The sequence below is a fragment of the Electrophorus electricus genome, chromosome 25 (assembly GCF_041902795.1).
Source record: "Electrophorus electricus isolate QZ-2024a chromosome 25, ASM4190279v1, whole genome shotgun sequence".
Classification (NCBI taxonomy): Eukaryota; Metazoa; Chordata; class Actinopteri; order Gymnotiformes; family Gymnotidae; genus Electrophorus; species Electrophorus electricus.
Genome location: NC_137521.1, coordinates 6,076,476 through 6,102,111, shown reverse-complemented (window position 1 = coordinate 6,102,111; position 25,636 = coordinate 6,076,476). Strand labels below are relative to the sequence as shown.

At 38.5% G+C, this 25,636-nt stretch overlaps 1 protein-coding gene across 2 annotated transcripts; it reads right to left on the bottom strand.

The window, feature by feature from the left end:
- Nucleotides 1-1,729: 1,729 nt before the first annotated feature.
- Nucleotides 1,730-24,834, bottom strand: prdm6 (PR domain containing 6). 2 transcript variants are annotated; one of them, XM_081708008.1, is made up of 8 exons: nucleotides 24,687-24,834; nucleotides 23,857-24,352; nucleotides 21,383-21,690; nucleotides 12,427-12,554; nucleotides 10,839-10,963; nucleotides 8,561-8,903; nucleotides 6,631-6,817; nucleotides 1,730-4,160 (listed from the first exon to the last, which is right to left on the bottom strand). In XM_081708008.1, exons 2-7 carry the CDS (start codon nucleotides 24,338-24,340, stop codon nucleotides 6,637-6,639), a joined length of 1,569 nt encoding a protein of 522 aa, XP_081564134.1. In that variant the 5' UTR covers nucleotides 24,341-24,352; nucleotides 24,687-24,834; the 3' UTR covers nucleotides 1,730-4,160; nucleotides 6,631-6,636. The 2 variants fall into 2 exon arrangements, with proteins under 2 accessions (XP_081564134.1, XP_026855602.1); XM_026999801.3 differs by having other exon boundaries at nucleotides 6,641-6,817.
- Nucleotides 24,835-25,636: the final 802 nt, after the last annotated feature.

The following is a 25,636-nucleotide window of genomic DNA, read 5'->3' as shown; positions in this document are numbered from 1 at the left end:
TGATTATGAATTTGGTTTCGCTCTTTGAATTCAGCACTGTACATGGTCTACTGAACATTCATACAGCTAGTTCTACAATATTTGGAACTGAAGTATGTTTCTGATAAAAAGTCATTCCTTACTTGCACAGCGTAAATGTAAAACATAGTGAATTGGCCTCTGGATACAGTTTTCATGTGAATAAGCTGGATGCAATCAAATAGTCAGAAGAGAACTAACATTTCTCAGACTTAGACATTGCATTGGATGGTTCCAATTAGATGTTTTTTGGGGTTTTTTTGCATTTAAGTTAGAAAAACTAGAGTTATATCACTAATTGCTTCTGAAAGTGTGACCTTTGTCTGTTCCTTTAAACATTAGGGAATTCCAAGGCAAGTGAACCATTGTAGTTGAAAGCCCAAGGGTCATGTTCACGTGTTTTCAAAATAATAATTTTCATCGAATCATTTGTTGAGCCCTTGGGAAATGTTGTTTTTCACAAGTCAGAGTTCCCATGGCAAAGAGCTGCTTCAAATGTTCACTATTTGTTTTAAAAATTCATGACATTCCTTGGAAGCAATTTTCCTACATCCTAAAATTGTGGCAAATATTAAGCAAGTAAAGCAGCCAGACTAAGTACTAAGTACAACTAGAATGAGTACATCTAGACTAAGACTATGTACTGTATATGTGTGTAAAAGTCTGGCCTGCCCAGCTTGAAATTTATGCAGTTTAATGGAACGTTTTCCAAGAACATTACTTCAGTCATTATATATATTCAGAATACCAATGACAATGGCATTCCCACTTATCTAATGTCGTGCCATTTCCTTGTAGCTGATTTTAAATGATAACTAAGATGTGACTGTTTTACGCTTTCTGCTGTCTTGTGTAGTTCTATACTCATTTTCCTGCAACTGATGAAATGATTTAAGAACAATTCCACCAATCCAGAAACCAATAAAAGGGCTGCACAAGTCCAACCTTTCGCACACACAAAAAAAAGGTCGCATTTGAATGTTGTTTTTTTTTCTTTTGTGTGATCTGGGCACGGCGTTTGGAGGGGAGGGAGAAGCCTCGCTTGAAAGGTGTGCATGGCGAGGCCTAATAAATCAGCGCGCAAGCGAGCAAGTGAGCAAGTGAGCAGCGCTGAGTTCATGTTCCGCAGGTCAGATCCATAACCCCTCGACAGCTGCCCGAGCGGCAGAAACAGAGCCGCTCTGGGACATGACCTTCCGCACACACACCGCAGGGGCCAGAGATGGAGCGCTAACCTCCGCTGCCACACTGATACATCATTGGTTCCTAAAGATGGATTTCATGCTTTGCGCAAGAAAAATAAAGGGTGAGGAAAAACCCTCACTGTTGAATTACATTACATTGTGCATCGCTGTGCATTGTTTCTAAGGAGTATCAAACGGGTAGGCCAGAGTAAGCAATGGAGAAGAAGACAGTACTCTCTATTGCTATAAGTATTCACGCAATTCCATCGCAGGTTGTGCTTCTAGAGAGCGCATCCTGGTTACGAGTAGTACGGAGCTGTATTGGATGGTCACAGTTCGGGCAGGACTTTGTGACGTAGATGCAGGTTTAACATTCGTCTGTCCTACTCAGTTGCACAGAGAACCAGATGTCTTAAAATGTCATCATGTACCAAATAAATAAATGGTTTACGTTTTTATCTGTTTTTGCTCGTGTAGCATTGAATGATTATCACAATATTCACAAGAATTACTTTTTAGTGGTAGCCTGTTGTTTATTTAAAAAGGCAAATGTTGAAATCATGCAAACAAGAGTCAAATGTGGATAAGTCTGAGCTCATCGCACTTTCCAGAACAAAGTATTCTGAGACACAGCACAGGTAATTATTATCATACACATGATATTGTTTTAAATACAACTTTTTGTTCATTCAACTTAAACGCTGAGTCCATGAAAAGCAAACAAAATGTCTGTAGAGATATAGAAAAGGTAGTACATCTCGACTGAGTTACTTTTTCAGAGGTAAATCAGTGTGATCTTTTTTAATCTTCTTGACACTTGGTCAAAACACTTTGTTAAATAATCTGAGACTGAGTCACTCAGCCTGTTGTGTTTTCGATTAGCAAAATGTACGTCAAAATAAGACTATGTACATTCTGAATTTGAAAAGATAAACCTTCTCAATGCAAACATAGAGACTGCAATGTTTGCCTTGTAATAAGAATGTTAAAGTTTTTTTTTTCTAACAAAATGTAACAATTAGTGGCTTGTACTCCAAATAAAAGGAGCACACCTGTAAAAGTGAGTTCTGTGATTGACACAACAGCTTCAATTCTGCAAATCTATATATCACTTTTATGTACTTTTCCTCTTCATTTCATATTTAGTAACTTCTTAGGTTTAATTTATTTCAATATGATTTTTTAAATTTTATTTCACATATATTTTAAAATAGTCTCCATTATTACATTATGGAGAATTATCCAACAGAAATATTAAATAATAACTGCTGTTAAAAGTGCCAAAAAGCATGATATGAGCGAAATATAATATAATTCAGAATTTACATTTTATACAAAGGATGTTCTTTTTTATTCTTTGTGTGTGTGTGTGTGTGTGTGTGTGTGTGTGTGTGTGTGTGTGAGAAAAGAAATGCTTCCGTCAAAAATCCTGGTTAACATTTCTGCAAATCTACAATTCATGATGAGCGTCACTAAAGGTTCATAATGCCTTGTGATAACTGGCAAGCCTCCATAACTAAATATTTATAATTGCATACATCATTTGTTAAAATGCTAGGTGTTAGAAAAGTTAGGTGTTCATAGCACAAAGCAACATAATACTATTACAATACAACCATTATCTATTCATAATTCTATTCATGCAACCGGTGTAGCTTTAGCTTTATACCATGTGTTGGTTCATAAAATATTCTATAAAGACATACTTTGTCGTAAGTATGGCTTTATACTACTCTTTGATGCTGTTTGCAGTCCTTTAAATGGATATGGTTTATTCTTTGTAAACAGTACATGGGATAAAGAGAATTATTTCCCAATAGCATATTTAGCTGATAGCCCTTTAAATATGAAAGTATATTTTACAAAGTAAAAGCACCAGTGTTCAAAGGACAGACTAGTGAATAATGAGATTATTTCTGTATGAAATTATTTTGTCAATCTCACCTTCATTAAGGTTTGTCCTTTAAACAAGAGAAAACAATTTACAGTGCTTTGCAAGGTTTGATATTAATGTTGTTATACATTTTGGTTTAAATACTTAAAGAAAATATCACTTAAAGTCTGTAAAGACAACCTGCAGCTCTTTTGATCAATTTAGATTAGTGATTAATTTAGAGGCTCATTTGTAAACTCTTTATATAATTTTGCGATTAATATTTGTCCTAAAGTTTTATGACACTGGTGCCATCAGTAGCAAATATTCTAGACAGTTGAAAATGTATTACAATGAATTGTTATTTTGAGCTATAAAGACTTATCCTGCAGCATTATAATGTATTATGTATGTAATTATGAACATTTGTATACAGTTATGAAGGTGTACATCAAGCATTATAAGGCATTATGAATACAATTTAACCTAATAATAATGTGTGGATACTTGATTGATAAAAAGTATAACCAAATCCTGCTATCTGAATGATGTGTTCATACAGATACTCTGTTTTTTATTTTGGGCCGTGTCCATCCCTGCACCCTTCTAGTCTTCTCCCTTTAGCTTCATTGTACAGAGTAGGAAATGAAGCAAAACGTTCTGGCTTATATGCTTTTTTTCTTCTTGCTTTGGTTTAAACATAACCATGATTCTCCCAGTCATGAATAAATGTTCTATCCTTCTAATACCCCCCTGCAATTTTCTGCTTGCCCCTCTCCTACCCCAAAACATCCAGCCCCCTATCTGTGTCAGGATCAATATCTCTTAACATCTTACTTATTTTATTACTGCTTTTGGTTTTCTAGGGCTGATTGAGAGTTTCTCAGAGGAAATCTTTGGTTTTGCTTAAGTGTCCGTGACATTTAATCATGATTTTCCCTTGCCGTTTAATTCCGGCCTGGTCAATCAGCTAATCCACCTCGATTGATTCACTGCTCTCGCTGATGGGCTTGCACTCGTTGGGCATCCGCTGGTGTCTGCTGAGTTGTGTTGCCTGCGTGAAGCTCCTTTCACACCGCTCACACCTGAACACACACACACACACACACGCACAGACGACACGTTCAGTGAAGACCATCAGACACCGCGTCTCATCCTAAGTTGACTTAATGACAAGTGACACTTGAAAGTGGCTGGAAATCTTACTGGGCCAGAAAGGTGTAATTGCCACCCACACCTAAGGGCCTTGATGCCGATGATGGGCGAAGACTGAGATGCCTCACAACACAGAGGCCCTGTCAATAATCTGAGAGGAAGGGGTGCCCCCAGAGAGGCCTGTCTAGATAAGACCCCGCATCATTGTCACTTACAATAGATAAAGAACAAAAAGATATTTTCAGGAGGCTGGCAATCAAAGGGGTCCATCTGCTGATGGCTTGTGCACGGCAGCCAGAAAGCCATGATAGCTTGTGCAGCATGTGAAGGACACAGTGCTTGTTTAACCAGTCTAGTCTATTCAGTACATTTTCACAATGGGACTGTGCAATATGGTCTAAATGCATGAAAAATGAATAAAATAATTAAGAATATATCTGTAAAAATGTGGAACTACTTACAACTCACTTTGGAGTCTGGGGTACTTAACCTATGCTATTTCAAAGACCCTTATGGCTAAAATATCAAGAACCTATGTTTAGCTAAAAATGAAAAATATTAACCTTAACAACCATGTCCTTGCAACCAGACTACAGCCTATCTAGAAACACCCTCCCCACTCAAATTTATATACTATGCAAAGCCATCAAAAACTGAACTAATCCGATAATAGTCATTGGCTCTAAAAAGCTCTTAAAAATGTAATATTCCAAACTTCAGGCGGAGAACAGCTGAGCTGGAACCCCCAATGTGCAGTTGATGTCTTGCAGTGCGCGAGCAGTTCTGCACTCCCCACAAAGAGAAGAGAAAACGGCAGGCTTATTCTATCAAGCACATCAGCTCAATGAGAATAACTCAGGCGTATTGATTGACTAAAGATTTCTGTGGTGTATTCATTAAAGTCTTTGTGCGCCCCTTCCTCTCTGGAGCTCCTGAAGTGCTGATGACACATTTGTGTATCACTGATTGCTTATTAGATAGCTGATTTGTTACAGGATTGCTCTGCTTTAAGCAGCCCACACCTCCTCACACCAGAAATACTGTGTAGTAAGATGACGCACAGAGGCTCCATATGATATCGTACAAATTCATGACCTATGTCATGTACAGGTCTGACCTATCACTTGACCTTTCTCAAGTGACCAGCAACGGCTTGCAAAAATAATTTCGTTCTTTATCCAAATGTCTTTCTAATGCTTAAGGTGTAGCTGTCATATGTAAAGAGTGGCAAAAGGCTTTGATTCACTACGTAAGTGATGTCACTACCAGACAAAGGCAACAAGTATCACACTGATATATTTCAAAAAAGTGGTTTAAAAATTTTAATAACAACTAAATATTGGCACACTAGCACAAAGAATAGTCAGAAGCCATTTCTTCTTGCGAGATATTTGTCATCTAAATATTTGACAAGGTTTTATTCAACATTGTGATGCTTGATTATATCAAAAAATCACATTGAGAGACAATGCATGATATATACTTAGCTTCAAAAAAAGGACTGGATTTAGTAAATACTGGCTTAAGTATATTTTTATTATTTAAATAATTTCTTGATAAATCTCTTGCTTCAGACAACCCTCTATTCCACCTCACACTCCAATGAATCCCAGCTCCTTGTTTCCTCTTGACACCAAAACAATCCCTAAACCTATTTAAGCATTTCAGCTCAAAATCCTGTGAAATGCCAGGCAATCTACGTGTGAGCGTTGCAATTTTCATTTAGGCCGCCCTATGTTATTTGGGTGGAGCTTTCAAGCCTACATTACAATATGTTTTGGAAATTATTTTAAAAGCTTTCAGTAGTAGTTATTAGCATTAGTATCGCCTGGTAGCTTTATTGAAAGCAAGACCTGAATACAGCAAGTAAGGGGAAAATAATTTGTATTCTGAAAGGTCATATGTAAGTAACATCCAATTGACTTAGAAGAAATCCATTACCCACTCTAGATGTTCAAATTGCTCTTTTTTTTTTCTTTTTGCAAGAAATCTATGTAGCTCACAAATCAGAATGCTTTAGCTAAAATGCTAACTCCAGACCTAGACAATAATATTTTCTTACCATAAGTTGTGGCCAAAGGAATGTCAGTGCTGAGAGCACCAGTAAGAGCCAACTGTAGCCGAACTGTTACCTAACCTTATGGTGGTTTAAATGCATGCAAAGTTTGTAGTAAGGACATTACTTGCCCAAACAAATGTTCAAACCTGGTCACTATCTATAGCTCCATAACACTGATCAATTCTGACATGGTGTTAAATATCCCAGAAACCTTCTTATGAAGTATTCCAGAACTTAATATTTACTGCTGCTGATATTGCCCTCCTGCCATTGTGATGTTTGGGTGTATTTCACATCAACAGAGTCACATTAAACATCAGCTAGGAAGCGGTGGTACTCACTGTTACTTACTTGAATGGCTTCTCCCCAGTGTGCGTGCGGATGTGGTTGTTGAGCGTGGTGGCCCCGGCAAAGGCTCGGCCACAGTAGCCACACTTGAAGGGCCTGTCACTGGAATGTGTGACCACGTGGTTACGCAGTTCTGAGGGCTGAGCGAAGGACTGGGAGCAGTGTCCGCACTGATACGGCCTAGGAAGAGCACACACGGGAGCAAATCAGTGACGTCCCACTGCCGTTACCATGGCAGCACGACCTCTCATCAACGCTGGGGCAAGGAACACAGTTTGGGCCATATATCAATATTTCGGTGGCTTGCGGGGCCGCTCGCAGGGTTACGGATTCCTCCTTTTTCAGTTTGGGAGCGCGAAGCCACAGCTGTAATGATTGGTGTTAATTATTAGCCCAGTTCTAGTTAATCATGGAAAGCTGATAACAAATCACAAATGTATTGACAATTAGGGACGACAAAGGAAAGCACTTACAGGCGTAATTAGATTAATTGACAATTCAACTGTGCCATCAATCACATTATTTATTTGTTTAGAAGAGAGGGGCAAAATTGTTCACCTGAATGTCGTGGGAAAAAAATTGATTACATAATTGGAGTAACAGGGCAAAATGTTGTACCTATTAGCACAAAGCTAGAATTACACAATTATTATTACTATTTTTATGTGTAGAATGTCTAAAAGTATGCATATGGCACACTTTTTACCAGCCTTTGTGACTGAAGTTTTTCTGTTGGGAGATGCATTGATTGTGAATATTTTATCATGATAAATGTTTGGGGAGTATTTACTACAGCAGCATTTGTGATTAATGTCAACATATTGTTTATTGCTGCACTGGGCCCTGGAGCAGCACAATATTAGAGATAAATAGCTCACTGAACTTGCATGACTGCATCTGTACCTAAACATGCTCAAACCTGAAATAAAGCTCCACACACTCTGTGTAATGTAAAAGCGTGAGCTATTTGTGTGGGTTTAGGGATGGGTGTCTACTTCTAGAATGCTGCAGAGAGTCTGAATTCATTTTGATAGTTGGATTTGGTAGCTTGCTGCTTATGGTGCATGGTAGTACTGTAAATTTTCACAGTACTCATTGATAGAAAGCAACAAAATCACAACACTGGTGATGACTAGTGTGAACAAACGAACAATATTAAAACCTTGCTTAGAGGTCAGCAAAATGAATAAGCAAAACCCTTTTTTTGTGATGATATACCAGAATAATTGATCTATTCTGAAGTGTACGTATAAAACAAACATCAATAAGTATGTACAGGCCAAAGGCCATAAAGTCTAGCTGAGAGCATTTTAAACAGATTCACAGGGTCATTTATGGCACTGGCTTCGACTCCAAATACCAACAGATCCAGATTCCCTTGTTCAGCTAAATTTTATCTGCACCCCATGGTCATAAAGTTTAATATTGACAACCCCTCACATTGACTTCAACTCCTAGGGTATCCCAGCAACATTTTTCTTCTGTATGAATATTAGTTTATTGAATAAGTGGCATCTGTTTTCCTCTGCATAACCATTGGAGTGGGTATTTCTACGTGACAGTAGCAACTGATTTATAGGTTTATATGCACCCAAGAAAAATAGTAAGCAAAAAATTTCCAATACATTCTTGGCCATATTTAATTAGGTTTAGAGATGTTACACACTGTATTTGCATTCAATGTTCTAAAGAGAAATACCATCACAGAGATGGTCTTGGCCATGCTGCCAATACTGTTTGGCTTTCAGTTGAATCTCCAGCAGTAGCAATAGCAAACCACAGGCACTCCTAAGACATCTGACTAAGCAATTGTGCAAAAGATCCAATAGATTCCATTGCAGGGGGTTCAAATGAACTATTCTTGCTATTCAACAGGCTTAGTTTATAGTCTGTCTGTTAATTGCCAGTTAAAGCCCAGGTTACCTGTCGGGGTTTTGTGTGCACACATGCATTTGGAGAAGGATGCGCTGAGTGAAGGTCTTGAAGCACTGGCCGCACTTCCACAGGTGCCAGTCGCTGAACTCGCTGTTGAGCTGGCTGGTGGAGGTGGGACTGGCCAGCACCCGCTGGTTCTTGGAGCTCAGCTGGTTGAAGCCTGACTCCACGCTGCCTGCCTTGTCCAACAGGGAGAAGCTCCGGGAGCAGGGCGAGTGCGGGAAAACCATGGAGCGCTGCAGGACGCCCGACGAGGATTTGGACGTCTTGCTGAAGGGTTGCAGGCTCTCCTGCCGGGACATGGCCTCGATTACAGTAGATGGCACATTCACTGTTCAGGGAAACGCAAGTGCAGGATAAGAATGTGTTGCCTACAAAACAGGCAATGTGGAAGACAGAAAAACAAGTAACTGCTTATCAGAAGGATCTAATTATTGTTCAGCATTCAACATTCAGCTATTGTCTTGTCTCACTCTACTTAACTTATTTTCTCCTTATTCTTTTCAGTCTAAAATAGACTAAATACATTCTTACAGTCTGGACAACTAACAGACCTGGCTTGACTTCACCTATTTAACATTTTTATTGGAGAACCACTTCTGTTACTGTGAATAGTAATACATGATTTTTTGGACAGTAGTTTCATATTAAACTTTACATTCGAGAAGGCAGAGCCAGTTTATCTCATCCTTAGGCAAACCACATTCCACATTCTTTGTAGTGCAGCATGCTGTGCACAAAAACATAACATTATCAAACTGTAAGATGAGACTTGTGGGAGAAGAGCTTGGCCTTTCTTATTTAATAAAGTCAACACATCCAGTACAATAAAACATGAATTATCATTGGGTCAAGATCTAATGTAAGATGCTGAACTCTGTTGAAGATCAAGCTAAAGAATTATGATTAGAGTTAGCACTGAAGCATAGACATTACCCAGAGGTCATTTAAAGAGTATCTGTAGCAGGGTACTGGAGGGTTTATTTCAAAATGCAGAAATCATTCAAGTTTCAGGCTATTTGATGGTTTCAGTAGCTTGTTTGGATTGGTTCTTCAGATTTAGGCCTTCCTGTACCTTCCTCTCTATTAGAAAGTAGTCAAGGGTGCAAGATTGGTTGTACATAAATAAAAATGCACACACCAAAAATAACTCCAACATAAGGAATTTCAGAAGTGACATAAGTGCATTCAGATTAAGCTGTCAAAAGCCCTGTTATAACACAATCCCAAAATAGGTCATATTTTTCTTTTCTTTTCTTTTTTAAATTTTTTTTTACACATTTTGTTTCCTCAGATAAATGCATTCAGGTACATGCAGTTATAGTTTATCTCATACCCTGTGTGCTATTTTCTAAGGTTATAGTCCAAACGTTTTCAAGAGCATACTGGTCTGGTCTTGTGGGGCTTTTTCTCTTGAATATAGTATTGTATCTATTAATTTGGCGAATGGTTCAGAGGGAAAGGGAGTTGTCTAAACAGAACAGAACCAGACTAAAGTCATAAAATGTCTCCTATGTAAACACTAAACTGTCAGACGCTGTCAGATGTCTAGGCGTTCCACTGGCCAATGGGCTCAACAAACATAAGCCCTAACTTGGGTAAATGCTCATTTATGCTGAGAAAATAATATATTAAAATAAAGTCCGTCCAAATATATTTCAGAGTATATCATGGATTCCCTGGAGACTAAAATACAGTTGAGCTAAATTGCCCTAGCATGACTCTAAATTTAATCTAAATCTAAATCTGCATCTTAATTTGAAGTACAAGATAAGATTTAGGTAGCAGGTCAAAAAACAGAGAATCTCAACTGTGGAACTGTAAACTGGACTACTGCAAAGTCTTATTTGGAAAAGAATGTGTGGAACTAGCACTACAGTTCTGTTTGGGTGAATTAAGTCTACAGTTATCATAAGAATGGCAAAATGAATGTTGAAAACAATGTGTGGATCAACTATTACTATAGGCCTTTGTGGGTGAATTAAGACTGTATTTATACTAAGAATAGCAAACATTAAAAAAAAAACTCTTGAATGTCACTGAAGTCACTTTGTGGGTCTAAGGAATTATGCAGAAAACATTTCCTAAAAAAACATCCCTTGTTATTGTAAGAGTAAGCGTTTTTGGCAATATCTTTGTTTCTCGACTGTTAAGATATAAAAATGTGTAAAATATTTGCTGTAACCACAAAATATACATTCAGTATTCCGACACTGGTAATTAAGTGAATGAGACACTGTCTGCTTGGGAGAGGGGCTAAACTTACAGTTTTCATCTTGTGCTATGCACTGCAGGGGAATACCGAAGAAGGAGGTGTAGCTGTCGTTGTACCAGACCAGAAGCTCAGTTCCTCGTGGAATGTCCAGACAAGTCCGGTAGAAAATACAAGATCTAAAAATATGATCACAGTGTTTGTGTCAAATTTAACTTTTTAATTATATTTTTACATCTTACATCTTTACACCACCAACACATGTCAAAAGATTTTTGTTGATGGTTACTCACTAATTAATAAAGATATTTAAAAAATTATGTTCAACATTTAAAAACAAACATTTATTAAATCTGTATTTCACACAAATTATTGTCATAATTTTAAACTTATAGATATTTGTAATTTGCACAGGATCTGTGTTCATGTTTTCTAAGTACACCAGAAGAGCCTTTGAGTTGCCTCTGTGTAAATATAGGGCATTGCAAATATTTGACAGTAAGCTTCTTTGGTCTCTGCTGAGGTCTGTGCATTTTATTAATTCTTTCCACCATGACACCAAAATAAAACAAGGGCTTTCCCATAAATTAAAAACATCTCATAACCCATGACAGAAAAAAAAAAGTATACCATGTACTTTATACTCTTGTAACAGTTCGTCTCTCAGTTTGGCTTCACTTAACATAAACACCGGAGTGCACAAATAAATGTACTTGGACTAAATGACTCAGTTGGCTGCTGAAAGAGGGCTGTTTTCGGAGCGATGGGTGGTCTTGCACACTTTCAGAGGGCAGCGAATGAGCGTAAACGAACGCCATCTCTTACAACGCTGCCGTCACTCCCAAAATGTGCACAGAACTCCACACTGGCCAAGCACATCAAAAGCCATTTTTTCCCCTCCGGCTTGGATAACATTTCCCGCGCTGACATGTATTTAGTATTGTGGTTGGATGAGTCATAAAGACAACGGCGGGGCGTCCCCCAGTGCAAGCGAAGTGAAGCACATGCCAATGGACATTATTGTCAGGGCAAAACAAAACAGCCAGCTCAGGCCCAATCAATCACCAGATGCTTTGAAGAATTCCATTTAGATACTGCAAATCATAACATGCGGAACTCAATCCAGCTGACGGAGGGTACATCCCACTGTACACCGTGCATAGGTTGGAAAAATTCCTCCTAGCTTGTTCCTAATGTATAATGCTTACACAGTACTGGATGAAAGAGCGGAAAGGCTGCTCTCTTAGGTGCCTGAACGCTACAATCCCTCTTGACTTCATACCAACTTAGAGTGCTAAGATGTTGCAGTGTCTTAACAATGAAACACCAGACACCAGACAAAGTACTATTGAAGCAGGCACTTGAAACACTTTAAGACACAAAGTGACACTGCATAAATCTTAATCCCTTTGATTTCTGTGATAACTAATATCAGACATCAGATCTTTAGGCACACTGCCATAGAAACAAAGAGTAGCAATCATGCATTGCCTGCTTGTGTTAATCTAAGTTACACCCATGTCTAATGGAGCATGGTGTCGATAGCACCCTGTAATAGAGCACCTATACAAGAAAAATGGAACTAATTGGTTGGATCGACATGACCAAAGATGAAGTCAGCTACTAAAAAAAATCACCTTACCTGTACTGAACCACTGTCATGTTCTGTTCCCCACAGTGTCTGGCACAACGGATATACCTCATCCAACTCGACTTGCTTGGTTCATTACCATCGATAAAATGTTGCAATGTGCCCTCTTGGTCATAGATCTAAGAGAAACAGAGTATAATAAATATGACCAACATTACAGCACACAAACACAAAAACACTTTGAATGCCTCATATGTTAATCACATCCCCCATTAATGTATGAAAAAGTACGGGACAAATGATTACTGACAGGTGTTTAGGGTTTGTTTTGACAGTTTGCCACTGCTGTTCCGCAAAAATACGGTGGGAGGTGGCGGTGGTGAGATTCGCTGATTATGCACCTGCATAAACTTCTGCCATGATGTTCATATTTCACCGCCAACGATTTAGCCAGAACTTTTGCCATGTCCTGGATAGCAATGAAGTAATGCATGGCATAGCATATGGTCTTAGTTTTTCTACATCAAAACAGTTCTAACCCACGAATATGCTAACATAATTCTCCTGAATGAATGTTGCATGTAAAAGCGCAATTTTGTCCCGCTGCTTAGACTTTTGAAGCAGCACGATGTCACATTGCCAGAGCATAAAAAATAATGTATTTCATCCCAATAAAAGGTGGCAGGTTTCATGTACATCAGATGAGATGGACCTTGCTTTCATCCTCCTAGATTAGCGGAACTTTTCGTTAAATCAACATAAAATCACATCTATAAACAAGTGTTTTCAGCCAATAGCCTGCCTCAGCATTTGCACCTAAACGGCTAGCCATCCATCTCTCAGTGCAGAAGTAAGTGATCCCTGGCCTTGTCACAGGAGCATGGCTGAATGAATGGGATTTGGAGACCCCTTTGACCCCACTGTGTCCCTGAAATCCAGTTTGTCTGCAGTCATTCTCCTGTCTTACCCACATGGCTTTTTAGTGAACCTCCACCACATTTGACAGCATGATCGAATGCTCAGACGATGCTTACAGCAAGGCAGTTTGTTACACAAAGCCGGACCTAACCTTCCAGCTGCTATATCAAAACAGTCAAAGAAGTACTTTATTTCTGGGTTGTTTAGCTCTTTTTAGATAAATATCAAAATAAAAATAAAAAGAGCAAACCTTTAGGGTGGTGCACACGTGCTGTTGTGGTGACAGGACTTTTACTTTTTTACTTTGCATATTAAATGTCCAGTATTTATGAAGTTTCTGTGGCAAACGAAGCTCTGTAATTTTGTTGATTTATGAATGAAACACACAGATTAAAGTTCTGTTTGTGGAGTCTGTATTAGAACAGGAGGTTCTGTGCTCACTAATTGAAAGCACACTACAGTCAAGCATGCTTTTCTCACTAAGACTTCTCAGGCCTTACGGCCTTGTGCAGTTTTTCTGCTTAACTCCTGTAGTCATTGTTTCACATTTGGAAGCTATTTGCAGCACATGTAGTTATATGTGGTCACAATGGCTACTGAAAAGTATGAAAATACTACAGGAAAAGCCAGATGACCCCACAGACATCTCAGCTTCCACAGAGTGTGAAAGAATGACTATGGCATTTCTGTGATCAGACAACGGCACTGAACCGTACATTGTCTCTCTTTGGCTCTCTCTCTCTCTCTCTTTGTCTGTGTCTCTCTCTCACACACACACACTCACACACAAACACACATACACACAGACGTGCACATGTGAGTATACATAACTTCTCACACGTTAAAAATGGGTCCACTTAAAAAACTCCTGACAGTCCATTCATTTCTCTGTGGAGGCTTTTGATGCTGGAGTTACTCCAAAAAAATCCCACTGAAGAGCTCTTCTCCTCATATTAAGAGATGATATAGGAGCCAGATAGAGTAATGAAAACATCAGATATATGTGTATCAGTAACATGGAGTTGGGTTTCCCTTTGTCTGCAGAGCAGATTCATTCCATATTTGAGTCCTGTTCTACACATTCTGGATAATTTCTAGTGGGGAATTAGACCATTCTTCGAGAGGTGCTATAATGTGCTACTCATGAGTGAGCAAATGGGGAAAACACTTCTTTTAGTCTTCAAATTAAACATTCAAAGACAGTGTTATACTTCTCAACTAGCGGTTTTCAGCTGGACCGCTCATAAATATGAGTTCTATAAAACTAATGATGTACAGTTTTTATTAGGTCATATTTTTGTATGTCTTGCTGCGTCATTCTTGTATTTTAGAGTTTTTCTTTGTTTTTATTAATGGTTTTGATTTTCTCTTTCTGTGTCTGGCATAATTTTCAATCCTTGTTATTCCTAAAAATCTTAAAATTGTAATTTCACTGTCGGTAGCCTCTAAAACACAGCATACATGTACATATTACATTTTAGCTAATGCCTTTTTAAAGTGATGTATCCATTATTTTTGCTTGACCCCTGTATATTCATTTCTCCTCCTGCCTGTCTCTGCACAGAAGCTGCATGATTTCCTGGGCCTATCTTTCCTCATGTAGTATTCAGCTGGACAGTGTAACCTGAACACACACATTGTTTCAATCCACAAAAAAACAAACAAACAAAAAAAAAACAGTTTGTAGAGTGGAATGTTTATGCTGTGTTCTTACTTCATTGCATTAAAAGATTATTTGCGAGAGGCATTGGATTTCACAATCAAATGTGATAGGTTCATCTGGGTTCCATCAGAATGTCAAAAAAGAGCCTGGCGTTTTTTAGAAGCCTGCTATTGCATCGTAAATATATGTGTATGTGACGGATGTCTTTTAATAAACTGCTTATAATCTCTAGATGTCAGGAAGGGAAGAGGTTTCCAAAGGTTCACACACTAGGCACAGCATCCGATCCAAAATACAGATCAGCGGCTTGCTCTTTGCATATTGACTCAAAGGAGGCATAATATATGGCAAACCGGGCTGGAAAACCCACTTTGATTGATAGGCGTCATTGTGCCCTAATGCACTGAGCGAGGCAGGTTTGTTACAGCCCTAAGTAAGAATTACAGTAAATGCCCTATAAAAGCGATTTATGTCATCTTAGCCCTGCCCCCACCTCTGACATTGCTCCAGCAGGGCCATACTCTAATTCCACATCAGAACATCTAGACCTTCACTTACAATCCAACAAACACAAATTGGTGATACCCATCTAAAAACAACAGAGTTTAACATTTTCACAGCATTTATAGTACTGTATAAAATGATGGTAAACAGAGGAAAAATTCAGTGAATTCAATTTTCTCAAAGCTCGGCCTGCAACAGTGCTCTTTAAACGATCCCCTCTTGTGCTGCCCTAGATGTCAATAGAAGGTGTCCGATACATTATTAATTTCTAAACATATCTGACCCTGGGATGGTTCTACATGCCAAACAACCTCTGGTGTACTGACATCTCACTTTATGGAGGAGGGTCGGTTTATTACAGAGGTGAACCATGTCAATAGCTTTGCTGGAATCTGTCTATAGCTCAGCAGAGCAATCAATTTTGTAAATAATTGCAATAATCAAGGAAATTGCCTAATTTATAAATCTCCTTATATGGGATTTTAGTGTCACTGAACAGTTAATGCTGATCTTTGGGAAGTTTAAATGAAATGTACTTTTAAGTGTAACATGGCTTATGATCAGTGGCTTACAGCGAGTTTTACACAAAGCATGCATTGGTGGGTTTTAATCAAAGCCCATATGGGTATTGCCCTGGGGACGGAGTAAGTAGCAGAAAAAGAATAATGACATACAGCTTGCTTCCGTCGCAACGAAGCAAGGAAAATTCGGGCAAGACTAAAGACAAGACAAAGCAGCCTAAAAATGAAACCCTTTGTACATTCTGTTGCATGCATCGTATCACGGACCAATGAGACATCTCCCCTTTTCCTCTAGGTCTTTGTGTTTACGTTTACTCCATGTGGTAAAATTGAGGACATTACAGGCATCGGGTGCCTCCTCCTCTAGCCATTGATCGCGGGTGGTGTCCTGTCACTGCCTTACTTACTACTCAATCTCTTCAGACCGACATTTACGGCACACTGATTGGACACTGTCACTGACCAAGCGCTTTAAATCGTACTTGAACAGCTGCTCGTCGATGACTGGACCACGGAGAGAAGGAAAGAGAGAGAGAGAGAGAGCGAGAGAGAGAGCGTCTGAGACTAAACCAGACCTAGCCGACAGTCGCTTGACCTCCTGCCCTTATTATGGCGAGTAAATCAGCGCCCTCCAGCCATTAGGCTTTGAGCTTAGAGAACCTGAATCCCAGTGGCACATGGAACACTGGAGAGGTCAGCATGAGTCACGAGCATGGAACACTTTGGCTAATGGAACCAGGACGGCCTTATCTAAGGAAACTCTTAGGGGCTTTCGTCTGATCGGGCCGGGGCATGTAAATGGTAAGGCTGCACGGGGGACGTGGTGCGATAGCTCTGCAGAAGGTGATAGCATGGCACTGTTATCTCCACATTAAAACACCTTCTGGTTGATGTTTTCTTTTCACCTAGTCCCAATGGCCCGGCTAGCCTAATAATGGCAAAAGCCAAAAAAAACCAAAAAACCCCAAAGCGCAGTGATGCTCGTGTCATTTGTGGCTTCAGCGTATGTGAGCCTACTCTAAATAGTGAACAAACGGTAAACATCAGCGCTTTACTTAAAAGCGTTGGAGTCTACTTTTCCCAAGTGAAAATCAGGGATGTCCCATAGAGATATAGTGATGCTGTATATCTTACTGCAGCCTGATACGTTTCTTCAGACATACTCATATTAACTCAAAAATGACAGACTATGTCCATTATGCAACTCATGGAGTTTAAGAAAAGTCTTATCAGTGTACTGCCAGAGCCGCCCTTGTTATGTTGCCAAAAATATCGATGAGTTCACTCTGCCCAGAAAAGCAGGTGTAAGGTTAATATAACATGGTGTAGCAAAATGGCAATAGAAAGCTTTTTTTTCTTGTGTGAAAGGCTGGGATCGCGTTCCTGATTTACGTTAAAAAGGACATACTTTTGATTTGTCCTTACTGAAGGCCCAAGAAGCATTGCACATTTCCTGTCTGTGTAACTGTATATAGTACAAATGACATCACTGCAAGTTTGCTGTCCATTGCAAATATGTTGATGTAATGACATTTTTCTAAATTACGTGTAAAAAGATATACTGAGACAACATTTTTTGGTTGGTCATGCTTCAAACTGTAATTGTTATGGCTGAACCATAGATAAAACCAGTTAAGGAACAGACTACACAAACATTAAATTAAAAACAACCGCCTAAGAAACAGCATTCAGATCCAAACACTGTAGGCAGTGCTGGTGATGCATAATCTCATCCCTGCGTTAGTCGGATTAAAGATAAAAGTGCAAAAAAATTGTGAGGGAAATTATAAACTTAATTAGGATAGGAATATGCTGCTATGTATACATACCAATGCATTTGACTTTGAAATTAAACTGTTTTCAGCACCTATTTTGCCACTATTGAATCTAATAGCAAGAAACAACATCCCTCTAAAAGCCCAGTGTTTACATTGTGGAGTCTGATACATTTCAAATAAAATTGTTCCTCCATCAAGATGCTTTCTCACACAACACAGCCTTGGATCAAGAGGGAAATGGAGCATAAAATAACTTAAATGACAAATTATGGAGCTTTCTGTGTCAGTGAACCAACGTTAAACAAGTCACCTCCATTCTGGCATGCAGAAAATAAAAATAATTATCCTGGCCTGTGGCCTAGTCACGTTATTATTACTCCAGAACACCCACCGATGCCTGCCTGAGGGATGATATCATTGTGGTCTGCCATGTTCACATGATGATAGCTCATATAAGGAAAATTCAAGTGACTTTCTGGCCACCGCGGACAAATATTATTCCTATTGGTTTGCCCCTCAGCACCTTACCTTATCAAGGTAATCTACACCAAATTTTCAGGATTTGTTAAATGTTCGTTTTAATTTGTTAAATTCGTTTTAATATGTTTGTGTGACTCCTTGTCGGTTGCATGGGCTTATATGAAGATTACAAGCATACCCAAAATGTGCTCAATGCTTTTCATTCATGTCTTATTCATGTTTATTTTAAACTTAATCAATTACTGACCATAAGTTTACAAGCCCTGTGTAAATATATGTGCTTGAATATGTTTCTTTCAAATTTAGTGGCAGGTTTGGTAATACTACTGTGTAATACTGGCTAATAACAGATAACGAATATAACTATTTCAAAAGATTAAGTGGTTTAGCAGGGAATCAGTAAAGTACAGGGAAATTTAGTAGAGTGCTTTCATTTTATGATAAACCTTTCTTTTGCACATAAATACAGTTGTCAACGTCTTATTGTTAACATCTTATTAAATATATGTCTTATTAAAAACAAAGCACTGGATTATAATTTTTCTAGACAGAATGAAACAGTTTACATCACTAGAAACGTGACACTTAAGAGCAAAAAAAGCAAAACTTCATGAGTGATGTTATAGTTCAAATGTGTCACACTGTGTATGAGGCATAATACTGCTTTCTCTGGGTAATAAAAACACAGGTATAGTATTTAGCTTTTAAATGAGAATGAATTGTTGCATCACTCTTCCAAAGCACCTTGCCATAACCCATCACACCATTGCAAATATGCTTGACAACATTGCTAACAGCCTTGTGTATTTAATGGATCAACCCTACTAGTACAACTAGTGTAAGTCAACACAAAGATATTTATATTGGAGACTCTGACCATAAAACAAGATGAAATAACAGTAGTAATGGTCTTAACAGATTATAAAGATTGCTGATTATGTGCAGTATCAGTGACAAGTTCCAAAAATACTGTGTATAATATTCTTTAGCCATAAGTATTTGTACCTTGAGGTGAAAATTCCAGAGACAAGTCTATGAGACGTGTCTACTAGGAGGCCTGGCAGACAACTAAGACTTGTGGGAAATATAATAGGCCTTACTGTTACCAAGTCTCAGAAGGCAGACATGCTACAAATAAAAACAATACAGCATGGTAAGAAACGGACATCAACCTGAAGTCTTATCATTCATGTACTGAAGTACAATGAAATCATTCACATCACAAAGTTAGTATGAACAACACTGTAAATTCAACTATGGATAGTGATGGTATAGCGCTAACACAAAGATACAGTTTAATTTATGTGCTCAAATCCCAGTAGCAAGTCATGTTAATGTTAGAAAAAGAATAAATAAGCATATGTTTTCAGTGCTTTTCATTTGTGTTTCAATCATGTTTATTTTAAACTTAATTAATTTCTGACCATAGGTTTACAAGTCCTGTGCAAATATATATGCTTGAAGAAGTTTATTACAAATCGTTTGAAAATTCCTTTTAAAGTGTTTTTTCAGAACATTCGGGTACTTTGATAAACCCTTGATGCCTTTAGAATATCAAAACGTTTTGACATAATTATATAATCTGAAACAAGATAATAACACTTTAAAATCGGCAAATAGTCATTACCCAATTACATATAACAGAGATATTGATTCTGGAATGCCCCCCACCTCCCCAGGCAAAGAGCACTTTTGCTACCAAGAAATAATAATAATAATAACAACAATAATAATAATAAATAATGGGGAAAAAATTTAATTACTCCAAAGAATTCTAACCTTTTAAACAATGAGTAATGTATAGTAAAAAGTAAATCATTGTTCCAACGGTTTATTGTGTATGGTTTCACCGATGAGAAAACCATAGCCGCTAGCCGAACATTACCATGGAAGCAAGCTTCAAAAAAGAAAGAAAGAAAACATTCCTCCCTCTTGGTGAAACATGAAATTTATGTCGTTTCACAGTGCAATGTTTTGATCTCATATTCAATAAATAGGTGACCTAACCCAAGAAATATTAGTGTAATGTGCTACTGAGAATAGGAACATCGCTGAGCATGACAGCGTCTTTCTTGATCATTTGCCAAGATTAGCTTGTGAATAATGTTTTTCACTAAAAGTGATCACTGAAACATTTCAGAAAATATTTTCGCAGTTACTCGCTGTACCCGCCAGAGCAGAAAACACACAGACAACGGACCTTCAGAACTCTCCTTAACAGGGAGTGATACTGGCCTAAATGATTGTAGTTTACACTTTATCAACACTGATAAGATTTAACACTTCAAATCCTCCCACAGCAGAAAGGTCTCCTTGTTTTGCATATCATGGAATATTGAGTCCACTTCTGTCCCTCACCCACCTCAGTTCTGTTTAAGCCTCCTGGAATTTTTACAGTCCTCTCTGGCTGAGCAAGTGTTTAAAGTGGCGTCATACAGAACATATATAACAAGTATTAGTGTTCTTTTCTGTCTGTGAGGGCCTCTACAACAGCAACCTGTATTTCTGGTGGATAAGGCCATAGCACACCAATAACAAACTTCTTTTTCTAAGCCAACAGTGCTCTGAGCAACTCAAAGTCAGACTATTTAGATCATGTCTTCAGTCTGCGAAGATTTATAGCCTTAGAAATCAGTTCATGTAAAATGACTGCTTGCCATCCAAATTTGTATTTGACAATGTCTATAATTAGGGAACCCAGAAAGGGGTAACATGTAAACATGTCTGAGTGAATATAATTTATGTCTTAGCTGGACCATATTTCTGGACTCTCAGCTGAATGGTAATAAACTCTGTCACGAGAGAGTATCTCTCTCTCTCTCTCTTGTCAGCTCAATGCATACTGTTGGTCATCTCTGAGAGCTATGACCTTTATAAATGTATGTTTGCATGGGATTTTCTCATCCATCATTTCCTCTCCTTACAATGGATACATATCATGCATTCAAATACAACTTAAGCATTCTACTAAGGTCCATGCAGTATGCCCTCATTGTTATTTTCCTACTCAAAAGCGACAGCAGTTGACCCCGTCTGATATTTAGCAAAAATCACCAATAATCACTCGTGTATCACTCAGATTTACCCAAAGCATCACAACATTGCGCAATTTAGGGGTCAAAGAAGGAAAACTGCACACTCACCTCCCATAGGTGTCTGGTGTTCCGCACTGCTCCAGACTGTAACTTATCCAGGAGCAGAGGGACACCCTGAAAGGGCCCGATCCAAGTACCCTGGGGGATGCGCTGGGCAGCGCAGATGCCGTAACCCAGACCAGGGACAGTGCTTGTGCAGAGGCAGACCTCACGGGGTAGGTCCCGCAGCCACTCCGGCACCTCCAGAGGGGGCACGGCGGTAGAGGCGCTGCTTGTCCCCACCAGCCGCCGCAGTGAGTGCAGGGGCCCATGCATGGGGCACTCCCCGTTCCGGTTGTCTGCACACATGTCACAGCCTGGAGGACAGCACAGCAAGAGAGGTTGTTATTTACCTCGCCAGCCAGATGGGACCCCTGTGTTCTACTGAGCACTGGTACTAACTCCTCCAAGTGAATCCGATAGGTTGTTCATTCTCTTTTTAAAGTACTTTAATAGACATCTTTAATAGACATACTAAATTTATGTGATGCTTGATGCTGTAAATGATGCACATTTATGACAAGTATCATGGAATAATAGTCATTTTCTGTACATCTTAGGTTACTCAGAACACATTTTTATAAGACTGAAAAAATGTGAAATGTAATTATATGTGTGTGTGTGTGTGTGTGTGTGTGTGTGTGTGTGTGTGTGTGTGTGTGTGTATATATATATATATATATATATATATATATATATATATATATATATGTATGTGTGTGTGTGTGTGTGTAAAATAAATTAATTCAATAAAATAAATTATAATTAGATTTTTGGTATTTTTGGTGTACCTTCTTCCGTGTTTACAAACATTTTGCCCATTGAAAGTTCAGAACATTAGACCAGCGTGGCAAAAAGCAGCTTTGAGTCAAGCACGCTCTCGTCCTTCCATTGCTAATTTGAAACCTGAATCTGTCGACAAAGTTTAATTCAGTTTCGAGCAATTGTACTCTTTTCCACTCTTTTTTTATCACAAACAATTAATGCGCCAATTCCATATAAAAGCTAATGTTTTCAAAAGCGGGAATGTTGAAACTAATGTATTATTCAATAATTTCGAATAAGCCCGTATTAATATTACAATCGCAGTTTGCCGCAATTAGACAGGTGCCTAGAATTCCAAAACCCCTCTCACATTAAGCATTGTTCCATATCAGAAATCTTGTATAATTTGGTCTACTACTTTGAACTTCCCAAGAAATCTCGTTCTAAAATGTACTGGCACAGATAAAAGCATGGTTTCAAATGTAACTTTCCTTTGTAATTTGCATTTATAAGACACTATATAAATGACCGCTACTGATGTGAAATATTGGAGAGAGAACAGCAAATGTGGATAAAGCAGTCTTACTGTCCCCGGGAGACTTCCATATACCATGTTCGGATGATGAATAGCGGCCGATGGAAAAGATCGATCTCTGATCCACACTCACTCCACTCTCTTCTACAAAACTATACAGCAATTAATTGTGGCTTGTCCCCTCATTCCTCATCTCCTTGTGGCATATATTGATGGAGATTACTGCTGATGGGCCGTTTTATCACCTTAAATAAACAGTCACCACCTTTTCAAACCAAGCTTTGATATAATATTTCACTTCATGCATTTTAAGATTTTATTCTGTTGATTACATAAATTAGACATTTATAATCAACGGTATAAAGACATCAAATTTAAATGAACAGATTATCCCGATGCTCTTGGTGCCATCGAATTCCTATTTAATTTTTTAAACAATCTAAATTTAGAGAAATTCGTTGCTCTATAAACAGGTTGCAGCTATAATCTGTGGCAATGATTGTCATTTTAATTACCAGGAACTGTTAGTTCCAGTCATTGCCTTTCATTTTTTATACTATTTAATTTAATCTGATTGAATATGAAGCTGAATATTTATATAGATAATTACATAGCCTAATGAAATCCAGTTATTTCATGTTGTTTAGTATATTGATTGATTGATTATTTGGTATACTATTACATTTTAAAGTAATTTTTAAAAACTAAATATAACTTGAATTAGTATGTTATTAGTAACTGAAACTTACATGCAGAGTGCCCATTTTAACAACTTTTATGATATACATAGTAAAATCATCAATATATCCGACATGGCGTGCGGGACCCATAGATACGCGTGCACCTGCCGATTATTAAAATTGATATCAAAAGTTTGGTTTTAACATTTGGCACGTCATCTGGCTTATGAAATGTACGATATCACAACATTTGTCGTCGAATTTTGCTGTTTCTTGTCATACGTTTTGTGTATTGAAATAATTTACTAAATGTATTTGTTACTATCTTAATTCTAGTTTACCTACTGGATTGCATATTGCAGATTGTTAAATGTTTCATTACAATACCATGACTATTTATGAAGAAATTGTCACGCTGGTTTCTTTACGTGTACAGTTTCAGTCATCATCAAAAGGCCTGTGAACCCCCGGAATATACTCCACGAAAATGAAGTCATACATACGGTTATTGAGGTCGCCGGTATGATTGTTTAAGGGGATAATCTCCATTCTCTGTTGTCCATACAAGTAGTAGTCTAACTCCTCAGAGGTCAGTTTCAACCTGGAGTCCTTGTCATTTTTAAAGTTTGATGGCAGGCAAAGTTCTTTCGCTTGGGATGTGCTGTTGTCTGCTGCTGTAATGTCGGAGCAAATAGTCTGGCCAAACAGCGCGATTTGCGGACCAGAGAGCTGAGTTAAACCCACTAAAGACGACACCGACGAGGACATTGAGGACGGTGTTAAAGCAACTGATGTAGACGCTGACGAGATTAAGTGAGGTCGCTGGCGAAGACTTTCCACCGGTATAGCCACTCTGTCGGCGGGCTGGAGCTGTGCGAGTGCCGCATTCTTGAGCTGGCTTTGTGGGAAGAGCTGCTGCCAGTGCTGGATGTAAGTTGGGTCCACTTTTAGAAAAGCAGATCCGCTGGGATCTCCGGGTTTCAGCATTTCCTACTACGACTATGGAGCAGAAAAGCAAAGACGAGCTATCAGTGATGTGTTTTGTTTGTCTGTTTTATTCACTTACGTGCCTGCTATAGGCCAGTGAGCAAAAAAACCTTTGAAGTTTCCACGAGAAGGAGGAGGATAATAAAGCTATAGCAAATCTATACACAGTGGTTTTCATACAAAAACATACAGTTTACGGGGTAGAAAACGAACACGAACCAGGTGTACTGGAGCTATTTGGAACCTAAGGGATTCTTATTTTCGACACTTCTCGTATCCTCTCAAAGTCATATTAAATCTTTCATTTCCTTCAAACAATGTTCCGAGCGCATAGTAGAAAACTTACCCTGTTAGCCCAAGCGAGTTTGTCAGGGCCGATGAGTCCAAACTGTAATTCCCAGACGCTCACACCATAACAGTATTGACCGTAGGACACTCTGTGCTCCGCTCCGCGGATTCTGTGGACTGGGAAAATAAGAAACGTTCTCTCCTTCTTCCTCGCCTGCCCTCTTCCTAGCGCTCCAGAGACCCTGGAGGAACACGTGGGTTGTGCGCCAGTAAGGGTAAGAGGGAAAGAGTGGGTAGGATGGAGCGCAACATTTGCTAATTAGTACAAGTTGGTATTGAGCTCATTAAGGCATGAACTCATTTAATCCAGTTTTAGCACATTTTGTGAAGGGGAATTTTATGTTGCTGCAATTAGCAAAACAAAAAAAAAACCAAAACAAAACAAAACTAACAAGCACCTGGTTTTAGGTTTGAGATATAGATTTTCATCACTTACAGCCCTCCGTTCCACACAGATCCTGAATAAATGTCATATGTTCTCAAATGCACCTTTGGAGAGTACTTTGGACATTTCAGTTTAGTATTTTATTAATGAATGCCCAGTAATTGGGCTATAACCTATGTAGCCTGTGAAATAAATGCACTTCAAGATAACGGACCTCATGGTATTGTACTGCAACTTGTTATCCAGCCGAAACGTTTCCCACCCTCTCTCAGACGCTTGAGAAAGTTAAAGCTGTTTGGATAGGGTCTGTATATCTAAACGTAGGGTATTTTACACAATTCCGTCCAGAGGGGTGGTAAAATGTTTTGACTGGCGTAATTTTGACAGGGCCATTCGTCTTCCAGAAGTCTCTGTAGATTGATAACGAACCAAAACACAAACATAATCGTCTAAAAATGAATTCTTGTCTACAAATGCAATTCACTGTAAAAGAATGCGGCTAATAACAAAACACATCAAACCTTTCTGTTTAAATTTATATTTAATGTGGTTTTTCTAAAAAG

What these genes read in the sequence shown, in the direction of transcription:
- prdm6 (XM_026999801.3), bottom strand. Translation starts at nt 24,340, where the DNA reads ATGCTGAAACCCGGAGATCCCAGCGGATCTGCTTTTCTAAAAGTGGAC. An exon ending in ACACCAGACACCTATGGGAG is followed by an intron (nt 12,555 to 21,382) that starts GTGAGTGTGCAG and finishes TGTTTCTCTTAG; the next exon opens with ATCTATGACCAAGAGGGCAC. An exon ending in ATGACAGTGGTTCAGTACAG is followed by an intron (nt 10,964 to 12,426) that starts GTAAGGTGATTT and finishes TCATATTTTTAG; the next exon opens with ATCTTGTATTTTCTACCGGA.